The 25,415-nt window shown below is 43.7% G+C and overlaps 1 protein-coding gene across 3 annotated transcripts in view; it reads left to right on the top strand.

The window, feature by feature from the left end:
- Nucleotides 1–22,077, top strand: part of SH2D4B (SH2 domain containing 4B) — a gene marked incomplete at both ends in the record, with an annotated part of 66,503 nt that extends 44,426 nt beyond the window's left edge. For 2 of the 3 annotated variants that reach the window (XM_084245789.1, XM_084245788.1), the window contains 2 exons: nucleotides 17,800–18,020; nucleotides 21,985–22,077. In XM_084245789.1, the coding sequence (XP_084101915.1) occupies nucleotides 17,800–18,020; nucleotides 21,985–22,077 (314 nt within the window). The remainder of the gene's footprint in view (nucleotides 1–17,799; nucleotides 18,021–21,984) is intronic. The other variant, XM_084245790.1, reaches the window with a different exon arrangement.
- Nucleotides 22,078–25,415: the final 3,338 nt, after the last annotated feature.

Here is a 25,415-nt window from a genome sequence, read left to right as displayed (position 1 = left end):
AGTTGGAGGCATTCAGAAACCCCAGAGACAGATGAGGTGTTGGCTAGGCTTCCCAGGTGGCCATGTGTTCCCAGGGCCAGGGCCCATCTTAGGCATCCCTGCATTCCATCCTCATCTTTGCTTCCCACCTGTCAGGTGCAGAAACACTTCCAAAACAATTCACTGTCTTTCTAATCTGTTACCGCTGCTGCTGAACAATTCACCTCAGTTAATGGTTTCCTCATGTGTCAGTCGGATGAATGGTCGCCTACACTCAGTGACTTCCAGCAAGACTTATTTCTTATGCATTGGGGATCTGGACTTTAATCTGGGTCTCGGGCTGAAAGAGCTACCTCTGTTGGGAACTCTGATGGTCTCATGCCAGAGATCAAAGAGAGGCATGCCAACCACAGACTGTTTGCTCACACGTCTCTGGCCAGTGCCAGCTTGGCATCTATGGTGGGAATATTTTTGAACGATAACAGAGCCTTTTATAACCACCATCCAATTTTGAACCCTTCTTTCTTCCAGAGGAAGGATGGAATGTCTGCTTATGGCTCAAAGGAAGAGAGTTAACATTTGTGGTGCTGAGCCATACATTCTTGGGACCAGTCCTGGGAATCTCTGCTTCTGACTTCTGTTTCACTTGTGTAATGCTACGGCGCCTGAGTGAGCTTCCTTAGAACCACTGTTTTCCTTTTCCTTCATCTGTTTTTATAATCACAAAGCACAATAGCATCTTAGGATCCTGCGGGTGCAACTCAAAATTTCTGGGGGAGGGTGTTAACTCTCTTCCTTTGAGCCATAAGCAGACATTCCATCCTTCCTGGCAGGGGTGCTGAGTGCTTTGCAGCGGCTGTGGCAGCAGTGGAGAGGTGCATGGCATAGGTGCGCATATTCACCCTTAGTTTTATTTTCCATCTTGAGTTAAAAATGTGATTTTTATATTGTCACAGAACAAACAGACCCATGATTTAAGTCTCGCAATTTATGTAACGCATTTCATGTTCTTTTGACAGTTCTACCATAAAGCATGCAGGGAAACTGCTAATCCACTGACTGGAGCTATTTAGTGACAAAGTTTCCATTGATCTGTGACAGGATGAAAGGAAAAAGCTCATTTATGGAGGTTGGCCAACTACCTTTGCTTGGAAAGGACTGAGTTGTATTCTTAGATGGTATCCTTTCCTCAGTTTCAGTGTCAGAGTGTCCTATCTTTATGAATTGAGGTTGATAGCAAGCAGTAGTTATTATATATTACCTTTGCTCAGAAAAGCAAATAGGTAGCAGCCCCACGCGGGGTTTCAAATTCTTCAGCATAATTTTGCTCATATCTGAAGTCCCAAAGTGTGGAGCTCCTTGTGTGACCTGAGTTCTTTCCCAATATAGGAATTTCTTGACAGTGTCCCTGGTGGGACCCTCCTACCACCCCCTGTAGAGACCAGGAGCCCTTGCTCCACAGACAGCTGGCACCAGTCTAAAAGTTGCAGCCTCTGGCTGGGGCTATGCCTTTTGCTGGGCATCATAGCTGGGTGGCTGTGCTCCACATATCTCTCAGCAGGCCAGCCAGACCTGCTCACCTCATGGCAAGGGTACAGTTTCCAAAAAGCAAGTGGCAGCTTGCTAGGCTCTTGAAGCCACTTGCATCCCCTGTGATTGGCCACGATATGTCACAGAGTTGAGAGGTGGGAAACTGTATTCTGTTCCTTTCCTCTGAGTAGCTACAAAGTCATGTGTCAAAGGGTGTGAAGGGCCTCCCCCGTGGCGCAGCGGTTGAGCGCTGGGTTGCGAAGCTGCCCGCGGCCTCTGCGGCGCCGGTTCCATCCCCGGCTGCTCCGGGCCACCAGAGGAGGGTCCCACATGGCACGCAGACCTCTCCTGCCTCCCGCTGCTCCCCTCAGCAGTGTACTTTGGTCTTTCTGCCTGCTCTGCTCCCCGCTCTGACTCTGGTGAATTCTCTCACCCTCCCACGCTTCTGACTGTACCCAGTGCATGTATAAACAAACAAACAAATAAATAAATAAAACACACCTCTATTAAAAAAAAGGGTGTGAAGACAAGGAGGGGAGAAGAATATGAGCCAATAATACAATCTGTCATAATCCCTTTATAAATATTTTCTTTTCTGGGCAAAGCATTCCTGACTGGGTTTTAGATGCAGGTTAAAAATGACTACTGGGACTTCTATTTTTTTCCCTTCCCTCCAACACATTTGGATAGATTGTGTAATCACAAGAGCAATGTGGACAAGGAGCCTGAAGATGTGGCGCCACCCTAGAAGCTAGCAGTTCTGTGACTTTGGATATGTCCTTTAAAATACCAAGAATGAAGCTGGGATGACAACATCTGCTTCACAGGATCCTTTTTTTTTTTTTTTTATAGAGGCATGTTTTATTTATTTATTTATTTATTTGTTTGTTTGTTTTGTTTATACATGCACTGGGTACAGTCAGAAGCGCGGGAGGGTGAGAGAATTCACCAGAGCCAGAGCGGGGAACAGAGCGGGCAGAAGGACTGAAGTACACTGCTGAGGGGAGCAGCGGGCAGCAGGAGAGGTCTGCGCGCCATGTGGGACCCTCCTCCAATGGCCGGGGAGCAGCCTGGGATCAAACCGGCGCCGCAGAGGCCGCAGGCAGCTTCGCAACCCAGGGCTCAACCACTGCGCCACCGGGAGGCCCTTCACAGGATGCTTTTGAAGAACAAGCCGGGGAAACGTGCTTTCTCCCCCACAAGGAGCCACGTCGAAGTGAGCGTTGATGTCCCCTGAGTCGGAGGTCCACCAGAGACCCCACCTCCTCCTCTGGGAAATGGAGTTTGGGGGGAATGGACTCAGAGCCCAGAGCGGGTGAGGTGAGGTATTTGCTTCCCTCTAGGATTACAGGCTTTGCCCCTGTTAAGAGGAATGCTGCTAAAGTCATTCTTCATTCTTCCGTGTTCATTAATATATTCCAGGGGATCCCAGACAAACTTCTAGTTATACGAAACAGTCCTGAGAAAAACTGGTACACATGGACTTGGCTTTGGAGAAAAAACAATCTATTTTTGGACTTTGGCTTGTATCTAAAATTATTAAGACCATCCTCTGTCTGAACATTGGCTCAGTTGGAACCCATTTCTCTTTCTGAACTTGCTTCCAGAAGACAGTTTTAGGGGAGCCCTTGGTTTATTATCTTGGCAACTGCCCATTGGCTGTCTTGTAGCAAGCCCTTGGGACTTGGTGGGGGGGGGGGGGCTGCACAGTGGATGTAGTTGACGTTGGAAATTATTCCCACACACCCTGCTCAGGTGCTGAAAGTGGATCTCAAACATGGGTCACCTGCGCTCAGATGGGGTGTTGTTCCTAAGCTTTTTCTGATAAGTACAAAGTGGAGGCCTCCCAGGGAGCAGACACCCACAAAGCACTGTTACAGAGCACCTGGCAGTTGGAGGAGGTTTTTTGAGTGTGAAGCAGGAGCTCCCAAGTGGAATGGGCACTGCTTCCTATGCCCACCATGACCTCAGAGCACATGTGCAGGAGATAAGAGGAATGTTGATGGTCACAGAGCTGCGAGGTCCTAATGTGTGCCCAGGTCTTCAGACTTCTTTCTTTTTTTTAAAGATTTATTTATTTATTCATATGAGATCTGGGGTACAGGCCAGAGATGGGGGGAGAGTGAAAAGATTCACCAGAGACAGAGTGGGGAGCAGAACAGGCAGACTGGCTGAAATACACTGCTGAGGGAAGCAGTGTGCGAGACAGGAGAGGTCTGCTGCGCCGTGTGGGTTGCTCCCTGGCCTGCCGGGAATTGAACTTGTTGCAGAGGCTGCGGATTGCTTCATAGTGCAGTGCTTAACCCCTGCGCCACCAGGGAGGGCCCCTCTTCAGACTTCTTGCCCACCTTGTTGTTGACCACAGAGCCTCCAAATGTATTTGAGGGAAGGAAAAGATACAGAAGCCACAGTAGAGTTACTGGCTACTTGAGGGAATGTCTGTCTTGGGAAAGGGAAGCCTTGAGAGAGGGATGGATGTGGGAACAGAGCCACACCTCTTAGTGTCTGGAGTCCTGTCTTGAGAAAGGATCAACCAGGGTTCAGGGACGGGAGTCTGTGATCACATTTCATTCCAGTAGAAAAAAGAGTTTTTGGGTGGCTGAAGCTTGCTTTTGGCCAGTCTGGATGACCAGTGAATTCCCCGAGGGCTTGAAAGCTTTCTGCTCCTGGCAAGTGTGATGCAGTGTGATTCTGAGGCTGTGCTCTGCTGACATGATTTCAGCACCACTGACCTTCCCCTGCCAAGCCTCCAAGCCTCTCCTGCAGTCAGGAGCTTTGGAAAGACAGAACAGGGTGCTCCAGAGTCTATGGGCTGAGGATTGAAGGTTTTCCTCTGATGATTGGGCTTCTTCACTTTGCTTATTTCTCTATTACTGGTGGTATTTTTGGTTCAGAAGTTGAGGTACAGCAGTGGTGACCCCTCTGGCTGGTCCTTCCAGGAACTCTGCTGGCAAGGGGCAGAGAGCAGGCAGCCGTGCAGGGCTGGAGGTGGGAAGGACTGTGCCCTGGGAGGCAGAGGTTGAGTAGGAGCAGAACCATTGCTGGGTCCCCCTAACCTCTAACCTCTGGGCTGCACAGAACAGGAAGTACTGGACTTGCTGACCAGTGCTGACTGTTGGTGAGTCTTCTGGGGTGATTCTGCCATTCATTCTTGCATGTTTGTCTGACTGTGTAGATGAGCAGCGTGGTTTAATGGCTCCTGCTCACGGGCACTCTCACTTCACTCTCACCTGCCCCTCGAGTGGCTCACTGTTAGCCCTTTATAGGTGACCTTGCCAAGACCCAGAGACCGTGAGAAACCAATTCCTCTGCACCCAGCAGTAAGGACCGGAGCTGTGTCAACACAGATGTAAGACCTCTGGCTCCTACTTTTCCCTACTCCATTTTGGCAACTCCTTAACAATACTACTATCCAAAGAGAGAAATTAGTACAAAAAAGTGTCCTCTCTGTATTTACAACCCCTTCTTGTATATTATTTGAACTTCTTTCATGCACAACCCCAGTTCTTTATTTTAAATCTCACCCTTCCTCACTCTGTCCTTTGCAGAGCTGCCCCTGCTTTCCTGGCCCAACTTGTGGGAAAATCTGGGAATGCACAGTCTGATGCACAGGAGTTAGAATTTCCAGGGTTGAGATGGAGAGAGTGAGCCAGATCAGGGCCCTGTCCTAGGCGTCTAAGATCAGTAGGAGGCTAGGAAACTGTGGTGAGGTTTTGGGACCTGTTGAGAGGTATCAGCCAGCATGGCTGCAGAGGATGGGGGAGTGTGGCGTAGGTGCTAAAATCCATGTCAAGCAAGGTCGCTGAAGAAACAAAGGGGTGGAGAAAGGAATGACACCCACGTCTTATTGGTGTTATAAGGGTTAAAGGTATTAATATTTATGAAGTGTTTAGAAGATGCCTGGCATGAAATAAATGCTTGTGTTTGTTATATGGAATAAAAAACTTTGAAAGCCGTTGGAGATGCAAATCAGGATTTGAGGCATGCGAATGGTGGCTTCAAACCCTTAGGGCATGTCACTGCAAACCACTTACAGTGAAGACACAGAGGACCTCAAAGAACTGGGTGCAAAAAGAAAGGTAGTTATTTAGTTTTCTAAAAAAAAAAAAAAATGTTCAAGTCTGAAATTTTTTTCATCATGAATACCATACCCATCTTGAAATGTTTTTTGGAAAGCTGTGAGGTGTAACACACAGGTCATTTGGAAGGATGGTTAGGTTGTCACGATCCATCATGTCAATTCAGATTGCTAATTTCCCTCTCCTGAGTAGAATTTGGAATGGAAATTTTCCACCAACTCTGATCCCAAATGCGAAAATTTCTTTTTTTTTTTTTTTTTTTTTATAAATTTTATTGTTATATTCCCCATACAATTGCAGCCCCCCATTCTGACCCCAATCCCTCCCCTCCCGCCCCCGCCCCCCTAAAAGTGTCTCTGGTTCATAGTTTTTTGTTGATTTTGATTTTCACTTTCTTATAGTTATTCATTTTCCTGGTCCCTTATTTAAGTTTTCTAGATTCCTGCTATGAGTGAGACCATCCGGTATTTTTCTTTTTCTTTTTGGCTTATTTCGCTGAGCATGATCCCTTCCAGCGCCATCCATGTTGCAGCAAATTGCATGTGTTTATCTTTTTTGAATGCTGAGTAATATTCCATGGTATATATGTACCACATCTTCTTGATCCAGTCATCTATCAAATGCGAAAATTTCTAAAGAAGAAGAAAGTAGGTCAGTTGACCTACTTTCCTCTTATGTTCTTGCTTAAGCTGTTCTAACAAAGAAGTAAAGGAATCTCTTTTCTTCTAATTTTTAAAAAATTGTGCACTGGCTATGTAGTCCCCCCCCCCAAAAAAAAAAAAAAGATTACAAAGAAGAGCAGAATTGTTTTTGTGCTTTAGGGAAGCAGACTGCCTTGGTGTTCTCAAGAGTTTAACTCTTTCCTTTCAGCTGTCTCAAGTGCAGGGTTCTTAGTTTCAGACCTGTTGTCTCCTGTCTACATAGCACTTTCACTTTGGATGTTTTGTTGAGATCTTTGGTTTTCTGAAACACGTGTGGGTAACTCAGATGTCTGGAAGGGCCAGGGACTGGGGGACCCAGAAAACTTAAAACGTCCCATGACAGAGTCACATGCTCATAGGTTTCATTTAAAATAATGACACAGGGCCTCCCCGGTGGTGCAGTGGTTGAGCGCTGGGTTGCGAACTGCCCGCAGCCTCTGCAGCGCTGGTTCTATCCCTGGCCACCAGGTGAGGGTCCCACATGGCGCGCAGACCTCTCCTGCCGCCCGCTGCTCCCCTCAGCAGTGTACTTCGTCAGTCTGCCTGCTCTGCTCTCCCCTCTGGCTCTGGTGAATTCTCTCACCCTCCCACGCTTCTGACTGTACCCAGTGCTTGTATAAATAAATAAATAAATAAATAAATCTTTAAAAAAAAAAAAATGACACAGCTTTTGGCCTTAGGATCCAGGCCTCCTTTGCAGCCTCTGGGAGAGCACCAGGCAGCACCTCTGACTCAAGGATGTGACATCCTAGAAATGCCTCCTGTAGGGGGTCAGCCTGGCTTGCTGGACTTGCAATTGTTTTTTTCTTGGAAAGATCACAAATACAGTCTGCCCCCTGCAGGCAGCGTTTTGGCAGCCTCATTTCAAGCTTATTTAAGTGTGGAAACAGAATGACATTCCTTCACTTTTCCAAAATTTCTTCAGTTTCATGAATTTAAATCCCAGCCCCCTCACCCCTCTAGGTAGTAGCGGGGAAATAAACTCTAGTCCATTTGTTTCACTTTATCTTACTGAATGGGGTAGTATTTTTAGTTTACTTGGTCACTTTAGGGAAACTAGGTCTTTAGGATTTCCTTCCCTTCCTCCCTGCTTCTTTGCAATAGGGCAATTGAGTGTTTGGGTCTTCCCTCCACTTGTGGGGTAGTGGTCACAGGGACGGCTGTGTGCAGATGGGCAGGCTCCGTCCTACATGAGGGTATGTGGTTGGGGAGGCAAGAGAGGCTAAGATCTGGGTCCCCGCTCTGTTCCAGGTCCCCTCTACTTGGGGCTGCCTCCATCTGGAGGATCTGTGGCATCCTCAGGCAGCAGGCTCCTGACCTCGTACTAACCTCAGGGTTAATATCTAAGGGGTAGGGATGGTGGGTCTCATTTTTTTTTTTTAAGATTTATTTATTTATTTTATACAAAAACTGGGGTACAGGTCAGAAGTGCGGGAGGGTGAGAGAATTCACCAGAGCCAGAGCGGGGAGCAGAGCAGGCAGAAGGACCGAAGACACTGCTGAGGGGAGAAGCGGGTGAGACTGGAGAGGTCTGCTATGCCATCTGGGGTACTCCCTGGCCGGCGGGGAATTGAACCGGCGCTGCAGAGGCTGCGGACAGCTTCGCAGCGCGGCTCTCAGCCGCTGTGCCACCGGGGAGGCCCAGGTCTCACCTTTGAGATCACACTGGCTTTCATGTTTTAATCGATAATTTATTGAACTTTTACTTTATAGAGGCTTTATGTTAAGGAAACATATCCAGTGTTTCATATACACAGAGCTAACAGTGTGCTGGGCATTCTGCTAAGCTCTTTAATATATTAACTTTGTCCCTAAAACACCACTGTGAGCTTGCTACCAGCAATTAGTCCCATTTCATAGATGAGGAAGATACAGAGAAGTGAGGTCACTTACTTCCTAGTAAGTGGGGATGTGGGATTTAAACCTGATGGCCTGGCTCCAGAGTCCATGCTCTTGTTGGGAAGCAGTGTTGTCATCTAAAAGGTGAAGAGCAAGAGGTTCTGAAGGTTAAGTGATGACCCTGGGGTTCACAGAGCTCAGGGAAGCTGTTCCTTCCCAGGACAGGACCTTCCCTTGAGGACGAAGAGATCACCGTTCTCTAGGAGACAACCAGTTGTCTCTGGCTTGTAGGCCAGCTGCATGGCCTCTTCCTGCCTGGGTAATTGCCTGTTCTTCCTGAGGCCGGCACTACTGTCCCCCAGAATTCCTGAAGGATGCTGTCTGAGACCCCACAGTTTGCAAAGTCTTCATGTGACCAGTGGAGGAAAACAGGAAATGGTCAGCGTTTGGGATTGTTGAGTTACCTGGCAGGGACCTAGCAGCCAGCTTCCCCATTGAAGGTCTTTAAATAAACAATTGGTCGATTATGAACATTAAGCTTCTATTGTATGCTGGGCACTGTGCTAAGTTCAGGGCATGCGGTGGACAAAACTGATAATGTCTCTGTCCTCATGGCATTTGCAGGAAAGAGGGAAAAGTTAAACATAAGGTCATGGGCAGCATGATAACGCTTCAGTGAGTAAGAGACCACATAGACAGTGACACAAAATTCCTATTACCTGGGGACAGTGTGGCCTTGGAGTGTGGTAGCATTTTCCCCGGGCAGCAGCTTCATATATCTCATGTTTACCGTGTCACTTGATAGTGTTCTTTTCTCTCATGCTTGATTTAATCTCACATTGTTTTGTTCTTCATGACCTTTAAGGGCATAAAGTCCACCACTAATGATACCTTTGTGCAACCATGAAATCACCTAATGATGCATTTCTCAGAACATATCCTCTTTGTTAAGTGATGCAGGACTGTAATAAAGAAGAGAATTTATTTAAAAAATTGTGTTATTTTAATTGAGAGAATGTTGATTTACAACACTGTATATGATTTAGGGGTACAGATTCATACCTCTTTATGAGTGTGTTGCCACACCACAGCCCACCACTGAGGCACCCATAGTCCTCCACCGTAGTCCACTGGGTCCCCTCCCCATTTTTTCCTACCCCCTATTCTCTTCCTTTTGGAGGCTTCAATTCTGTATTCAAATTTCTAAGGTTCATTTTGTCTTTTCCTTTGTTTTGTTACTCTACATTCCACATATGCGTGAATCCATCCAGAATTTGTCTTTCTCCCTCTGGTTTATTTTGCTCAGCATAATCCCTTCCAGTTCCATTCATGTTGTCACAAATAGCAAGACTTCCAAAAATAGTGCAGTGGTATTCCATTGTGTCTATAAGCCACATCTGCTTTTTTCACTCTTCTGTCTTTGGGCACTCATGTTGTTTCCACAACTTGGCTATTGTAAATAGTGCTGCAGTGAACACAGGAGTGCATGTATCCCTTTGAATAAATGATTTTGCACTCTCCAGATAGATACCTAGGAGAAGAATTGCTGGACATTATGGCAGATTTATTTTTAATATTTTGAGAAACTTCTATATTGTTTCCATAGATGCTGATCAGTCTGTATTCCCACTAAAACTCTGAGTATTTGTCTCCACACTCGTAACAAGAAACACTTGTTTCTGGTCTTTTTGTCTCATGGGTGTGAGGTGGTACCTTGCTGTGGTTTTAAATTTTTATTTCTCTATTTATAAGTGACAATGAGCATTTTTTGATGTGCTTGTTGTCCATCTGTACGTGTTCTTTGGAGAAGTGTCTATTTAGCTTATCTGTTCATGTTTTGATTGGGCTATTTGTTTTCTTTTTGCTGAATTACAATGATTTCTTTGTTATTTTGGATATTAGCTCCTTGTTGATGTATGATGTACAAATAATTTTTTCCATTCGGTAGCATGTGTTTTCATATTAATGATAGTTTCTTTTGTTGTGCAGAAACTTTTTGGTTTGATATGGTCCCATTTGTTTAATTTTTCTTTTGTTTACTTGCTCTTGTGGTCAAGTCTCCAAAGACATTACTGGAACCAGTGTTGCAGAGTGTTTTGTTTCTATTTTCCCCTATGTATTTTATGACTTCATGTAAAAAAAGAAGTTATTGACTCATATGATTGAAAAACCCAGCTTCAGGCATTGCTTGATCCAGGGAGCTTGCAGTTGTAGCTCCTGGCCTCTCCCCCCTCTCTCAGCACTGTTGCTGTCCATGTTATTTTCATTTTCAAGCAATGTATCAGTTGTGGTGGTTGATTGGCTACATTCTCCTAGTTCAAATGGAGCAGAAGAGGGGGCATGCTTTTAGCTCAACAGTTCCAATATCAGTCCCAATGTTCTGCCTTGTTGGTCTACTGTGGTCACATGTTCACTCCTGAGCCAATCAGGGAGGTGATCTCTGATCAGCTGGGCTCGAGTCATATGGCCATCCTTGGAGTGGGAAAGAGTCCATCTTACTGCAACTGCACAGAGTGCAGAGAGGATGTGACTTCCTCAAAGAAGTCACCGTTTCATTGCCAGAAGAAGAGCAAATTGTCCCAAGCTGCCTGGCCCAAACGATTTCTGCCACAGAGAGGAAAATAACCTATCCTCTGTCCTAGAGAAACTGTCATTACCGTCAGCAAGACTGGCATGGATCAAATATTAAGTTTGTATATTCATTTAAGGTGTTATGCAGTGGCTTGTGTAGCCAGTTTCAGAAGTCATTTTGCTGGGTAGTGGTCACCCTCGATCATGAATGGTGATGTCAGTGATTTGGACCTGCCATGTCAGCTTGGAGCAGACAGCTGCGGGCCTGGGGGATTGTTGCTTGTGCAAAAATGTCTGGAGCCAAGAAGCTTGTCCAGTGAAATCCTTGTTTCAGCAGTTAGCTGTGGTTAAATTTCATTGGGAGTTATAAAAAATGAGGCATTTGAACTCATTCATCACAATCTCTTTGGCTTTAGGATGCTTTGAAAAATTGTTGAGAATGAAGAGCTTAATAATTCCAGCCTCCTTAATGATTGCGTCTGGAAAGTATGGCAATAAGACAGCAAAGTCACAAAAATGAATGAGGACTAGCTAGCCTGTAATGAAGGAGTTGCCCCCTCGTGGGGTGTAGCTGCAGTGAAAGCTTTAAGAAATATGCACATTAGAGAAATGGAGACCCATAAAAAGTGTCTGGCCTGCCTGTGTTTCTTTTCAGGGAGAAGCCCTGACAGAGAAATAAAAGGAGCACATTTGGTTACTTAGGTTCAATTCTGAGGTAATGGTTTTAGGGAACAGTATGGAGGTGGAAGAGAGGCTGGGAGCTGAATCCTGGGATTTGCTAACAGGTGGATTTATGGGTCTATTATAGCAGAATGTCTTTGGAAAGTATGCTTAAAGTGCCTTTCCTTCCTGGGGCTGCCACTGATTAGCACCAATGAGTAAATATTTTGATAGTGAGCAGGACAGTATTTGAAAGCATTTGCATGCAATGCAAGGAGACAATTAGGTGAAGTGTCAGGAAGACGCACAGGGATTTGTACCCAGGGTATAGTAACAGAGACACCAGGAGCTGCTGATCCCCTCCCAGGACTGCTGGCTACAAAAGTCTACATGTGTTAATGTGAAAGGTACTGAGAGGGGGAAAAGAAGCCTGGAATTCTTTGTTGTGCCTGTCAGCGTACATCTTTCCTAATGCATCCCCCTACTCACCCTCACCCAGTGCAACCATGGGTGGGAAGCTGCTGCCCTGAAGTCTCAGGTCCCTCACCTCAGTCCTGTCCATTTCTGTGGAGGCTCAGCAGGGGGCGCTGCAGTTAGTCAGATTGCCTGAGAGCCAGTGCCCAGAGGAGTCCTGGACAGTGGTGGCCCAGGTGGTGCAGTTGTCCTCTCTCCAACACCATAGTGCCCACCAAGAGCCACCATCTGCATGTTGGGTTTCCGCCTCCATATCCAGATTACAGGCAATTGCCTAGTCTCTCTCTCTGTGCGATTTAGGCTAGGTGGGGTTTGTGCTTGAGTCAGCAGCCATTATTCTTCTGGCATTCTTTCCTTAGTATAGCAAATAACTTTGGGTGACACTAACGTGGGTTCATTTTAACAGTGAAGAAAGATTTACTTGGCCAAGATAAGGCCATAAACAGCACACAGGTGACTGGAAACGTAGATTTGTTTGGTTTGGTACTTGCTTGCTAGAGGCTAGGACATTGAATACCCTGACCCTTGGGGATGGGCCTGTCCAGACAGGAAGGACCCTTGCCCTGCAGACTGGGCATAATTTTGGCTTGCAGATGTTTGCCACTACCCCCGACCCTTCACATCAGGCCCGTTGGGAACAGCCCATGACTTTGCTTGCTGCACTGTGGTCAACCTGTCACTTGGTCAATGCTCAAGTGACCTTGACTCTGAGCAGTCTCCCTGAGAGGCCTCAGCAACTTCATGGCTGAATCCTCATGGTTCGTGCTGCCAGCTCAGGAAGTGCTGGGGCAGGAGGGCTCTGCCAGGCCACACCTGGCACATGCACATGTTCTCCTAGGGCTTCCCAGCTGTAAGCTCTGGACACGGGATGTGGCTATGGGAGTACAACCCATCTGGGAGCACAGGCTGCTAACAAACTAATAGCATGTGCATAACACCAACATAAAGAATGCTATCCCTCTCTCCCCTCACTGCCACTTAACTAGCTGTGAGACCTTGAATCAGAAATCAATCTCTTTGAGCTCAGTTTTCCATGCTGTAAAATGGGGAGAATAAAAATATCTTCATTAAAAGATATTATGATCATTGAAATGAAATTATGTATAAAAGCTCTTTCACAGTGTTGGCACAATGTTCTCTGGATGTGCTAGGTAATGGGTTAAAACTTTAACTAATGACTGTTTCAACAATATTGAAGCCTAATACTTTCCAGACATAGAGATATGGAAGGAACAAGAGAGACATAATTCTTGCTCTCAAAGACCCTATGTTTACAAAATTATGATAATTTTTATATTAAATTTTGTGGAAGCCACCTTTCTTGCATGACTTATATCATATGCTATTATTGGGTTATCAAGTAGAGGGCTTTCAGTTTACTCTCATGTTGGTGATTATTCAGGGGCTGATTCTGCTCTCAGGGCACCATGGAAAATGTGCAGAGATATTTTGTCACATCTGCGAGATGCTTGTGGGTAGAGGTGAGGGATGCTACTAAACAGCCTCTGTGCAAAGGGCCGCTTCCTGCGGCAGAGACTTATCTTGCTCAAAATGTCAATAGTGCCAGCTTGAGAAACCCTGATCTGTGTCTATATTTGTACATATATTTCCTTCAAATTTTTAAAAAAATATTTTACTTTATTTTTTAAAAGATTTATTTATTTATACATACAAGACCTGTGGTACAGGCCAGAAATGCGGGGGGTAGGGGGGGGTTGGTGGGGTGGGGTAAGAGGATTCACCAGAGACAGAGTGGGGAGCAGAGAAGGCAGATGTACTGAAATACACTGCTGAGGGGAGCAGTGGGCCAGACAGGAGAGGTCTGCTGTGCCATGTGGGTCACTTCCCTGGCTGGGGATCAAACTCTTGCTGCAGTGGCTGGGGATAGCTTCAGAGTGCTGTGTCTTATCCCCTTGAGCCCTCAGGGAGGCCCCTCCTTCATACCTTTTAATTGTTGCTAGAAGGACTTTCTTATTTGCTTGTTATTATAAATAATCTTTTCTTACTCTGATTCTAGTTAATATCCGGAAAAAAAAAAAAAACCTTTAAAGTTCTAGTTAAAGATAATACTGCACATCCTCGCCAACATTTGTTGTTGCTAGTTTTTTTTAATATGTGCCATTCTCACTGGTGTAAGATGGTATCTCATGGTAGTTTTGATTTGCATTTCCCTGATTACAAGTGATGTTGAACATTTTTTCATATGTCTGTTGGCCATTTGCATTTCCTCTTCAGAGAAGTTTCTTTTTAGCTCTTCTGCCCATTTTTTGACTGGATTATTTTCTTTGTTGTTGTTGAGTCTCATCAACTCTTTGCAGATTTTTGCGATCAGTCCTTTATCATTAGTGTTGTGTGCAAAAATGTTCTCCCAGTCGGTGGGGTTTCTCTTTGTTTTTGTTATTGTCTCTTTTGCTGTGCAGAAGCTCTTTAATTTGATGTAGTCCCAGCTGTTTATCTTTGCCTTCACTATCACTGCTTTGGGTGATATGTCTGTAAAGATGTCTTTGATGTGCATATCACGTAGTGTTTTGCCTATATTTCCTTCTATGTATTTTATAGTTGGTGGGAGTGCAAACTGGTCCAACCACTATGGAGAGCTGTGTGGAGATTTCTGGACCTACTAAACATAGAGCTTCCATATGATCCAGCAATTCCACTCCTAGGTATTTACCCAAAGGACACAGAAACATCAATTCCAAAGAGCACCTGCGCCCCTATGTTTATAGCAGCACTATTAACAATAGCTAAGCTTTGGAAACAACCCAAATGCCCAAAAATAGATGACTGGATCAAGAAGATGTGGTACATATACATCATGGAATATTACTCAGCATTCAAAAAAGATAAACACATGCAATTTGCAGCAACATGGATGGCGCTGGAAGGGATCATGCTCAGCGAAATAAGCCAGAAAGAAAAAGAGAAATAACGGATGGTCTCACTCATAACAGGAATCTAGAAAACGTAAATAAGGGACCAGGAAAATGAATAACTATAAGAAAGTGAAAATCAAAATCAACAAAAAACTATGAACCAGAGACACTCTTATGGGGTGTTGGGGGGGTGGGGTGGAGAGGGATTGGGGTCAAAATAAGGGGGTTGCAATTGTATGGGGAATATAAAAATAAAATTTATTAAAAAAAGATAATACTATCTCCTCTGTATCTTTCAGTTTAACTCATTTTGTAACAAATATTCAATCACTTTAGCTCAAAGTCCTGCCTTGCCCTTCTCCACAAGTGTCTCCAATATCACCCCTCTTTCCAAAATGATGTCTGGGTGCAGGGGATGCTCATGCTTTGGCTTAAGTCAAAGAAGGCCCTCGTCAGTGACTCATCTCTGGACCTCCTTCTGTTTTTAGTAACCTATGGCTTGATCTGCTACCAGCCTGGGGAAAGCTCTTATCTACTCAGCAAGGACATCTCATAGACCTATCCCATGTTCCTCTAGAGTAGGTCTATAAAACGCTGTGTTTGGATAGCCAAACACTGCTCTGAATGTATAGGGAGTTTCTAAAGTGTAAAAATTACTTTTTATGTCTCTGTCAATCCTGGCTTGCAAGGCTATTTCTAGCTCAGTAAGACTCAAACCTGGCTATGTATTAGAATTACCCGGGAAGATTTTAAGCATTGCTGGTACTTGTTATACCCCAAATGAATTAAACAAGACTCTCCTGTAGTGGGCCAGGGCTGAAGACAGTGCTCAAGAGACTCCAGACAGTAGGCATTGTCATTTCAATCTCATTAGTGACCCTTTTATCTTGGTGATAACCTCCTACCCTCAAAGGACATGGAACTGATTTTGAGTAAATGTCACGGTAGTGATGTGGGGGAGTTGCAAAGCACAATATTAAAATGTTTTTTAGTGTTAAACATGGCATACATATAATGTATGCATGCACATATGTGTAGGGCATAAGGAAAGCTTAAGAAGTCACTGGTCCTTGGAATATCCTGTGGGCTTTTCACTCTATAGCCCTCTTCCTTCCACCACATATGTTCTCTAGCCTGAATATTTTGGCCACCATTTCTTTGTTTCACTTGTTGTTTACATATCAATCTCCAAACATTATAGTACTTAGCTCTGTGAGGTTTTCAACTTTCATATATATGAAATCATAGTGTATTTATTTTCAGTTATTACCTTGTTTCATGCTTCACTGAAAACGTTTTCTCACTACATTTTTTTCATTTCTTTTGTCTGAAGGTCATACTATTCCCAGTGCCTATCTTTTAGTGGTTAATTTAGATAATTTAGCATGCATACGTAACATATTCTAAACTTAATATATATCTTTACCCTCTTCCTAATTTTCAAACACTAATTATCCTACTCCCAACTGATGACCAGTATTATAGCTTTATCTTTTTTTAACCTTCAAAATGTGTTCATTATTTATTATTATTGTTATTTTGAAAGTCAATATATATTTTTAGGTTGACCTACAGTACCAATACTCATCATTTTTCTAACATCTCATTTTCTCTATTGGGGATTATATATCTTCTTCCTGAAGAACATCTTTAGAGTTCCCTTAGTCGTCAACTCTTCCAATTTTTTTTTTCTGAAGCGGCCTGTATTTTGTCCTTCTCCTTTAAAGATAGTTCCATCAAACAGTTATTTTTGTCTCAGCACACTGAAAGTATTATCCCATTGTTTACATTTTGTCAGTCATCTGCTTTTTCTCTCTGGTTGACAAAACAGGACATTGAATAGCTTTATAGAGTTTCACTATGTGTCTTTGATTAATTTTCAAGCATTACTCTTTTAGCATTGTCTCCTGTCCATTTTACTCTCTGCTATTCTTTGGGATTCAGATTATAGATGTGTTAGAAATTTGATTCCACCCTTCACATCTCTTAATATCCTGAGACTTAGACTAAACTTCTCTTATGTTACAGTTTTATAAATCTCCCACGAATGTGTCATTCTTAGTTGGCACTGCCAGTCTTCAGTTACCTTATCCCTTTTTCCCCTCTACCACATCACAGTTCTTTACTGCTTACACAGTCTACCCAGCCTTCAGGGGCTCTTCACACCTCCTTTCATTAACTCCTTAAACTCCCCTGACTTCTGTAGGGCTGGCCTCATTGATTTTGTGACTTTCATAGCATTACTGTCCCTGCGTGAGATAATGGGTGTAGAGCAAAGAACTCTGGGTTGGAGTCTGAGTTCTAATTCTGGCTCCTCTAGGCGGATGATGGGCAGGGAGGAGTGAGGAGGAAAAAGAGGTGATGCAGGGTAGAGTAGGGCAAGTAATCTAGATCTTCTGATTCCCCATCTCTTCCCACCCACTCACCCTCCAGAGCCTGATCCAGCAAACACATCTCACCCCAGATGAGAGCAGTGCCAACAAAGCCTTTCTGGGAATGCCACTGACATGGTAACAACTCAGAGATCAGACCTGACTCTCACGGTGGTGAAACTACCTTGTGTAGGATTGCAGAACCTGAGAAAAACTTATTCTTAGAACTGAAGTGCAGCTTAATTATGTGCCCTGATTATGAAATGGTTTGCCTGATGTCCACAGGTAAACAGAGGAAATCTTTTTACTTCTTTAGAGGAAATACTCTTTAGAGAGAGAACCAAGGCAGCAATCATAAGTCATTCAGGTCTCCTCATTAAAACGGGTCTCTTAATGCTCTCCAGTGGCCAATGCTTGTTGACTTGAATTTGTAATCAATAGGTGCTATAATTCTGGCTCATTACTAATACTTTCCTTACTCAATTAATCCAAATTAGTGTGGCTTAATTTAGAGAAAAGCATGCTAAACTCAGGTCTTGTTAGAAACTCTGCCTCCATGCTTTCTTACAGCTGATGGGCTAAGGTGTACTCCCTCTGTGGAAAGAAGCCAGTGCAGGTGGTTTCTGAGGACCTCCCTTCCCCACTGCCTCTAGAAGGATGAGGGGCAAGGAGGAGTGGGGGGTGAAACTACTAATTTTCATTTTTTCTATTTTTAAACCAGGAATTATTAGCCGAGAAGATGCTGAAGATCTCCTTGAGAACATGACTGAGGGAGCATTTCTGGTCCGGGTCAGTGACAAAATATGGGGTTACACCCTCTCCTACCGCCTGCAGAAAGGGTTCAAGCACTTTCTGGTGGATGCCTCTGGGGATTTTTACAGCTTCCTGGGAGTGGACCCCAACCGCCATGCAACGCTCACCGATCTCATTGATTTCCACAAGGTATCCTTTTAAGGAGTGCTGTTTGGGGATGAAATTAATAGAAAATTGAGCTGAAGGGACAGGCAGACTGCAGGTACTCTAAGGGATGGAATGGAAACTGAGCAGTTCCAGAAGTTCCTTAGGGTCCCAAGGACATAGATCTTCTGGGAAGAAGAGAGTAGAGGTTGTCCAGGACAGGCTCTGGGGTGCACTCTTCTCTCTGGCTTGCTCTCTGAACCATGCATGAACCTGTGACCACAGTCTCCAGGCCCCTTCTCACCTTATGCACCTGGAGGCTCCCTACTGTCAACACTAGGGGTTGCTTGCTTGTCCTTTGGTCTGACCATTTCCAGAACATCTCTCCTGAGAACATTCCAGGCTGGCCTCTTGTAGCTTTCTAGACTTAGTGAAGCCTGGCAGTCAAGACCTTGGTTAGAGAAGATTTTTCTAGTAGAGCTTCCAACTACAACTTTAACACTTAGTACATGTGTGACCTAGGGGAATTTCCTTAGTCTCACTGAGTTTTAGTTTTTTTTTTTTTTAAGATTTATTTATTTATACAAGAACTGGGGTACAGGCCAGAGGCATGGAAGTGTAAGAGAATTCACGAGAGACAGAACAAGATGCAGAACAGGCAGACGACCGAAAACACTGCTGAGGGGAGCAGTGGGCACGACAGGAGAGGTCTGCCTCACCATGTGGGAATCTCCCTGGCTGGCCAGGAATTGAACCTGCACTGCAGAGGCTGTGGACAGCTTCACAGGGCTGTGCTCAATCTGCTCCACCACTGGGGAGGCCCAGTTTTAATTTCTTTCTGGGCAAATGGATGTAGCTAATACTTAGCTCAGCTCTTATAAGCATTGAATGAGGGACTGTATACAACACATTCTGTAAGTGTACAGTAGTATGGAAGTTCTCGTTTCCCAAGACCTCTTTTTGTTATGTTTCCTGCTGTGGACCTCACATTGAGCAAGATGTTGCCTTCCATCTTGTAGAGAGAAGCAACTTTGTGTTAATGTGACTGTTGGTGAAAGTAGTAACTGGGAGAAAGTCACTGGTGGAACCTGGTGACCCAGATGGAGCTCAGGGATCTCCCATCTTCTTGAGCTGTAGAAAGCTTAGCAGAATGACTTGACCATGTCACTGGTCTTTTGCTATAGTGGGGAACCTTGGATTTGTATTGCTCTTTCTTTATGGGACAGCTCTTGACCTGACCTTGTAAGTAAAACATATAGAAAATCACCCATTTATAAATACCCAGACGTTGGGCAAAAGTACCACAGAAAACTGGATCTAATCAGGATCATGGCAGATTTATTGATCTCAGAAAAACTCTTTCCTAATGATAAGAAAGAGCAAGGGAGAGAATGTGTGAGTGTTTGCTCTTTCTCTGTGTCAAGCATTATGTGTGCTTTCTTTTAATTCTCACGATCTATCTGCGAGGGAGGCATATTACCCCATTTCACAAATCGGGAAACCGAGGCCAGGGATTTGTTTTCCTGACTTGAAGGACTTGTCTAAATTTTCATGGCTGGTACTAGTGAGATCCAGGAGGTAAGCCTCAGGCTGTGTGCCTCCAAAACTTGTGCTCTTTCTTGTGTACCACAGTTCTGGCTTTCCCTGTCCTAGATCAACTGCTTTGAGCAGCGATGAGCTCCCTTGTCACTGCAAGTGTCCACGTGAGAGTAAACGGCCGTCTCTCAGGAAGATGTACAGGTTCCTGCGTGGGAAGGCTAGGCCAGATGTCTTTGAAGGTTTCTATTCTGTCCAAATCTAAGGGTTGAGACTATCAATTTAGTTTTTAACACAAAAGAGAGGGCTCCCTGATGCTCAAGTAGAGATCTGGTGGCCAGTTTTCATAAATTAGGCTTAAAATTTTTAATTATATAATAAACTTAACATTCTAAGAAAATAAAGAAGAATAAAAATCTAACACGAAGTGAAAGCATCATTCATTTCAAATCCCCATTTCTATTTCCAACCTCAAACTAATAGTTTGCCACATGCCTATGCAAGTATGTCCTGGGCATTAACACAGACATTTATGTACATTAGGAAATACATAGTTTTGTTATTTTTCACCTAAATTGGATAATCCTTTACCAGTTGCACAACAATTCAGTTTTTTAATGTGCTTTATGTATTATAGAATTTTTTAAAAAGTATTTTAAAAGCTAGTCTCTGGATAGAGTTTTAAATACCAACTGCATTATTTTAACTTTAGGCAACTACTCAAACTTTTATCCCTTTGCTTCCAGTTCAGTAAGGAGGGATTGATAATAGCACTCACCTCTTAGGGTCACTGTGAAGCTTCAATGAGATGTCAGTGTGTAAAGTGCTAAAACAATCCACCAGAGGCAATTGTTGGCTGTTACTGAAATAGGCCTATGCGACCTTCCCATGTCAGCATGTGTCCTGTGTCCTTGCAAAGGTCCCATGTGGTGCCCACCCTCTGGATAGAGATTACAGTTTAGTTATCCACCTCCCTTTTGATGTCCACTGTGTTTTCATGACCACAAACAGTGCTGCAGACACTTGCTTGGATATATCATTTTGGGCATATTGCAACACTTTCTGTAAGATGAATCCCTTGAACTGGAGGGGTTGGAGAGAAGACTATACATATTTTAATTTGAAATGCTCTTCCAAATTGCCCTCCAGAAATGTCACACCAGTTCATGCTTCTGCCAAACTACATGAAGCTGTGGCCCACACGCTGCTGGGGCTGATCAATCATTTTAATATTTACCCGTTGGATGGGGAGACAATGTTGTTTAGCTTGCAGTTCTCTGATTACTACTGATGCGGAGGAGCTTTTTGGATATTTAATGGCCACTTGGATTCCTCCTGTGAATTGTCTATTCATCTCCTTTGTCCATTTTTCTACTTACATGTGTCTTTCTTATTGATGTGTCAATTCTTCCAGCTACCAAATTGCTCTTTAGTTATGTCCATTCTGTTCTTCAGTTCTGTTGAAAATTTTCTTTGAATTTAAATGGACATCCTTTTCATTTCCAGGTTCTATAATTGGTTCTTGTTTCATGGATGATATATCTGCCTTATTCTACCAGGGAGATTCCTATACATCTCCTAAAGGTTCTTTCTGTTTGTTTTATGAACTTGATCTTTTCTTGGGAGTCAGTTCCACTGAGTTTGGCATCTTTTTTAATGGCTATAATTTTCCTTATATGTATGTAAATTTGGGGCTATGAAGTGATCTTTGAACACTGAGGTTCCTGTTTATCCATTTATCATCTCTTTTCCCAAGTCCAGTCTCTCTATGCTGGAAGAGTTGTGATTGACCGTGAGTAGCTCATCTTCTGGGCATCGAAGTGCCTGAACTTTCTAGGCCTAATTCAGCCTCCCACGGAACTGCGTGCCTCTTCTTATTGCCTGAACTTCAGAGTCACAGACCTCGCTGTCTGCTCCGCTCCAGTCCCTGCTGCACTTCACTCCTCTAAGTATATATCTGGGATGTCTTTTGGTTTTCAAGTATTCTTTAACAGTTTTGCTTCGTTGAAGTCCTTCTTATTTTCCAGTAGTTTTATGGGTTTATTTATTTATTTATTTATTTATTTTTAAAGATTTATTTATTTATGCATTTAAGAGCTGGGGTACAGGCCAGAGGTGTGGGGAGTGAGAGGATTCACCAGAGACAGAGTGGGGGACAGAACAGGCAGATTGACCAAAGGGAGCAGCTGCTGAGGGGAGCAGCGGGTGAAACAGGAGAGGTCTGCTGCGCCTTGTGTGTTGCTCTCTGGCCGGCCGGGGATCAAACTCTTTCTGCAGTGGCTGAGGATAGTTTCATAGGCTGTGTCTTAATCCCTTGCACCACCAGGTAGACCCCGGTTTATTTATTTTTATAAGCAGATTTCCACCTGTCATTTCTAGAAATTTGAGTGAGAAAGATGATTTTACTCCTCTGTCTTGAAACTTGGTGTTTGTTCCTTTTCCTTCTTGATAATATATTTTTTTTCCCTTTTAGGAGGAAATTATCACTGTTTCAGGGGGAGAGTTGCTGCAGGAAGCCTGTGGACAGAGAGACAGCCCGCCAGACTACCATCTGTTGTTTGAATGATTTTTCCCCCCTAGCAATTGGACTCCTTTACACATCCTTTTCTCTGAACTGCACATAAGAACTTCCCAGCTCAAATCATTACAGCCTTCTGGAAGATCCACCACTACCCAGAGGAACAAGTATTTTAGTATATTTCAGGGACATGAAATATATGGTATATATCGCCCAACCCAGTACCCAGGACAGCAATTGCTCATAACTGATGCAACTCTTTCATGAAGGGTTTAGTTCTAAAGGTGAAGCCCATTTGCCACTGTTGCCCTAAACTGAGCTCCTAGAGCACATGAATCATGTTTTAATAATCCAAATTAATCCCAGTGTTGAACTCTGAATTTAACATATGCAGACATTCACTATATGTTTGCTAAATGAATGCACTTCTTCTGAGTGTTTTCCAACAATTATCAGTGATAATTCCCAGTAAGTTGTTTCCTATTTGTTACTGTTTGTAAAGTTGTGGATATTATAGAAGAAATCTTGTAAAGGATTTTTATGAAGACATAGATGCTGCGTCTTCAATGATGTTCAATATCATCCTCATTGATACTGCCATTGGAATTACCTATACTTTTGAGCCCCACCTTCCAGCACAGATGACTGAGACTGCCCCACCTTCCTTATTTACCTCTGCTTTTGTCACCCCTCCTTTTTCTTTTCTTTTTTTAAGATTTATTTATTCATGCATACAATAACCGGGGCACAGGCCAGAGGTGCGGGAGGGTAAGAAGATTCACCAGAGACAGAGTGGGGAACAGAACAGGCAGACTGACGAACTACACCACTGAGGGAAGTAGTGGGCAAGACAGGAGAAATCTGTCGTGCCATGTGGGTATCTCGCTGGCCGGCCAGGCTTGAACCCACGCTGCAGAGGCTCTGGACAGCCTCACAACGCTGCGCTCAACTGCCTGCGCCACCAGGGCAGGCCCACCCCTCCTTTTTCTTGCAAGCATTATGATAATGGCTTTACAACTTTGGGACAGTGGTTCATTGTAGTCCTACAGATGTGCCAAGATCTGGGGTGAATTATAAATCTAAGGATGGTTTGTAGATGGCTGATAAGATCTTTGCTCTCTAGCATTTGACCTTTTTGCATGTTACTCAAATGATTGCTTTTGTCTTTTATTCCTTGTGATTTTGATTTTACTTTCCACTTAGTGTGAGTATGTTCTTTATATTAAGAAGGCTCTTTCAGTAAGTCCTCACTGCTCTCAGTGAGGGGTTGTACTATGCATAACCATGTTTCACATGGAACACACAGAGGGAGAGCATGTTATGATGGGATATAATAGACTCTAGAGTCAAGGAGTCAAGGAGACTTGGATTCACATTCCCACTCTAGAACTTATTAATATAATAATATAGAAGCATTGGATCTGACGAGAGTAAGTGCATCAGCAGACTAGTTGTCTGGTTTACCTTACCTGAGAGCTGGATGAAACATCTCTTATGCCTCCCTTATTCCTCTACTTGTCTCACCAGTTCCTCAGATCCTTGGCCACTTGTCTCACCCCATTGCCACCCTGGAACTGATTTTGCACGGGCTATACTCCTCCTCAATGTGTCGATCAGCTTCATGTGAGCCCAGGCTGGTGGTACCTTGCACTTGTGGTGCTATGAGCCCCCCACCACCTGTTGTTGAGATTTAGGACACATGTGATGAGAAGAGCTGGGTGAACATTTGATCAGTGGGAGATAGAACCTGGTAGTTCAATTCTTCCTTGGAGACTGCTCTGGGAGACAGTTCTTTACATGGCTCCCTTCAAGGTGGAGCAGCTAGTCATGGTGAAATCAAGCAGTGGCCAGATGGGTACCAGCCCCTCCTATTTGTCTTCCTTCTTCTCTGCTTCACCTTCCTCTCTCTCCAGCTCCTGTGGGATTGTGTCCCAGAAGAAAGCAGCAAAATCTAAACACTGGCTCCGGCTCTGTCTTTGGGGCAGTCATCACAAATAAATTCAGTAATATCAATTTTACAACCTGGTTTCCCTCCCACCTGTCTCGTTGAGCCCCCAAATGGGTAAAATGAGGAGAAGGAGGGAGTACGCTTTCTGAACTCTAATGTGCTTTAAAACCATAACTAATTATTATTAAAATTATCTTCTATTAGACTCAGAGGAACTGAATGTGAGTTTTGGCCATGCGGCTGACCAACTATGTGACTCCACTCGAGTCATTAAGCCTCACTGAAACCTGGTGTAACTGAGAAGAGAATCTCTGTGGCCATAGCTAGGTGTATTATCAGGTCAGTTAAATGATCGATATGAAAACTTTCCAAATGAAAGGCATTGCTCATGACAACCATAGTACCAGCAACATATCATGCTTTGCAGTGGTGTACACGATGTCAGGCTTAGCAGTAATGTAAATGATGTAATGATATGATATAATTATTAGGATATAATGATTTTCAAGGTGTTAGAAGAAACTAAGAAGACACTTTTTGTTCCAAAGCTGCTTTGAAAGCAGACCAAGATGGGCTGAGAACCTGAATCCCTGGGCTGTTGTTCCTGTCACCCATAATTTGTATGTGAGAGACAACAGCTGAGTTTTCCATGCCTAACATATTTATTTCCTTTTATTTGGGGCATGCACTTTCTCCATGTTTAATATATTTTAGGTTTTACCTGGTCTTAAAATAAATTCCTTATAACTTGTCCTGCAAATGAAATTACTGTCTGGAAAACTGCAATTTCATCTTGAGAGTTTTATTATGCTAATAAATGTCAGGATTCTCAAATAAAGGAATTGTCCCTTTTTCCTGAGCCTTACAAATATAATGAAAAATAGTTAGTCAGCTACAAGACTCAGCAGAGGAAAATTTACAATCTATAGCTAGTAAGAGAAGTTGTAAAAGATACTATGCAACTTAATAGAAGATAAATTTTAACTTATGAAAGAGAAACTTGGGGTACAGAAACTGTGTGGCAGAATTGCTGAGCTGTCACTTGGGGCGTGGGAAGATATTTAAGGGGCATGGGCTAAAGGAAGCTACTGAGAAAGAGCCCTTAGAAGGGACATATGGGCATGAATCTGGGACCTTAGAAGGTGTGTGTCCCTCCTTGTCCCCTTGGACCCTTCAATATATTCAGGAATAAATTTCCAGGCAGAAAAACTTTAACTTTGTGATCCTGGACAAGTTTCTCCAATTCTCTGCATCCCTGTTTCTTCTGTAAAATGGGATCAAAATGCTGATCTCAGAGGGTGACTGTGAAAATAGCATAATGTGAGATTTTGTGATAATGATAATTTTGTTTCTCTCTCTCTCTCTCTCTCTCTCTCTCTCTCTCTCTCTCTCTTTCTCTCTCTCTGTAATCTCACAGCCATGCTGAGGGAAACAACAC

Source organism: Talpa europaea, assembly GCF_964194135.1.
Source record: "Talpa europaea genome assembly, chromosome: 10".
NCBI classification, from domain to species: Eukaryota; Metazoa; Chordata; class Mammalia; order Eulipotyphla; family Talpidae; genus Talpa; species Talpa europaea.
This window is presented reverse-complemented; position numbering and strand designations above follow the sequence as displayed.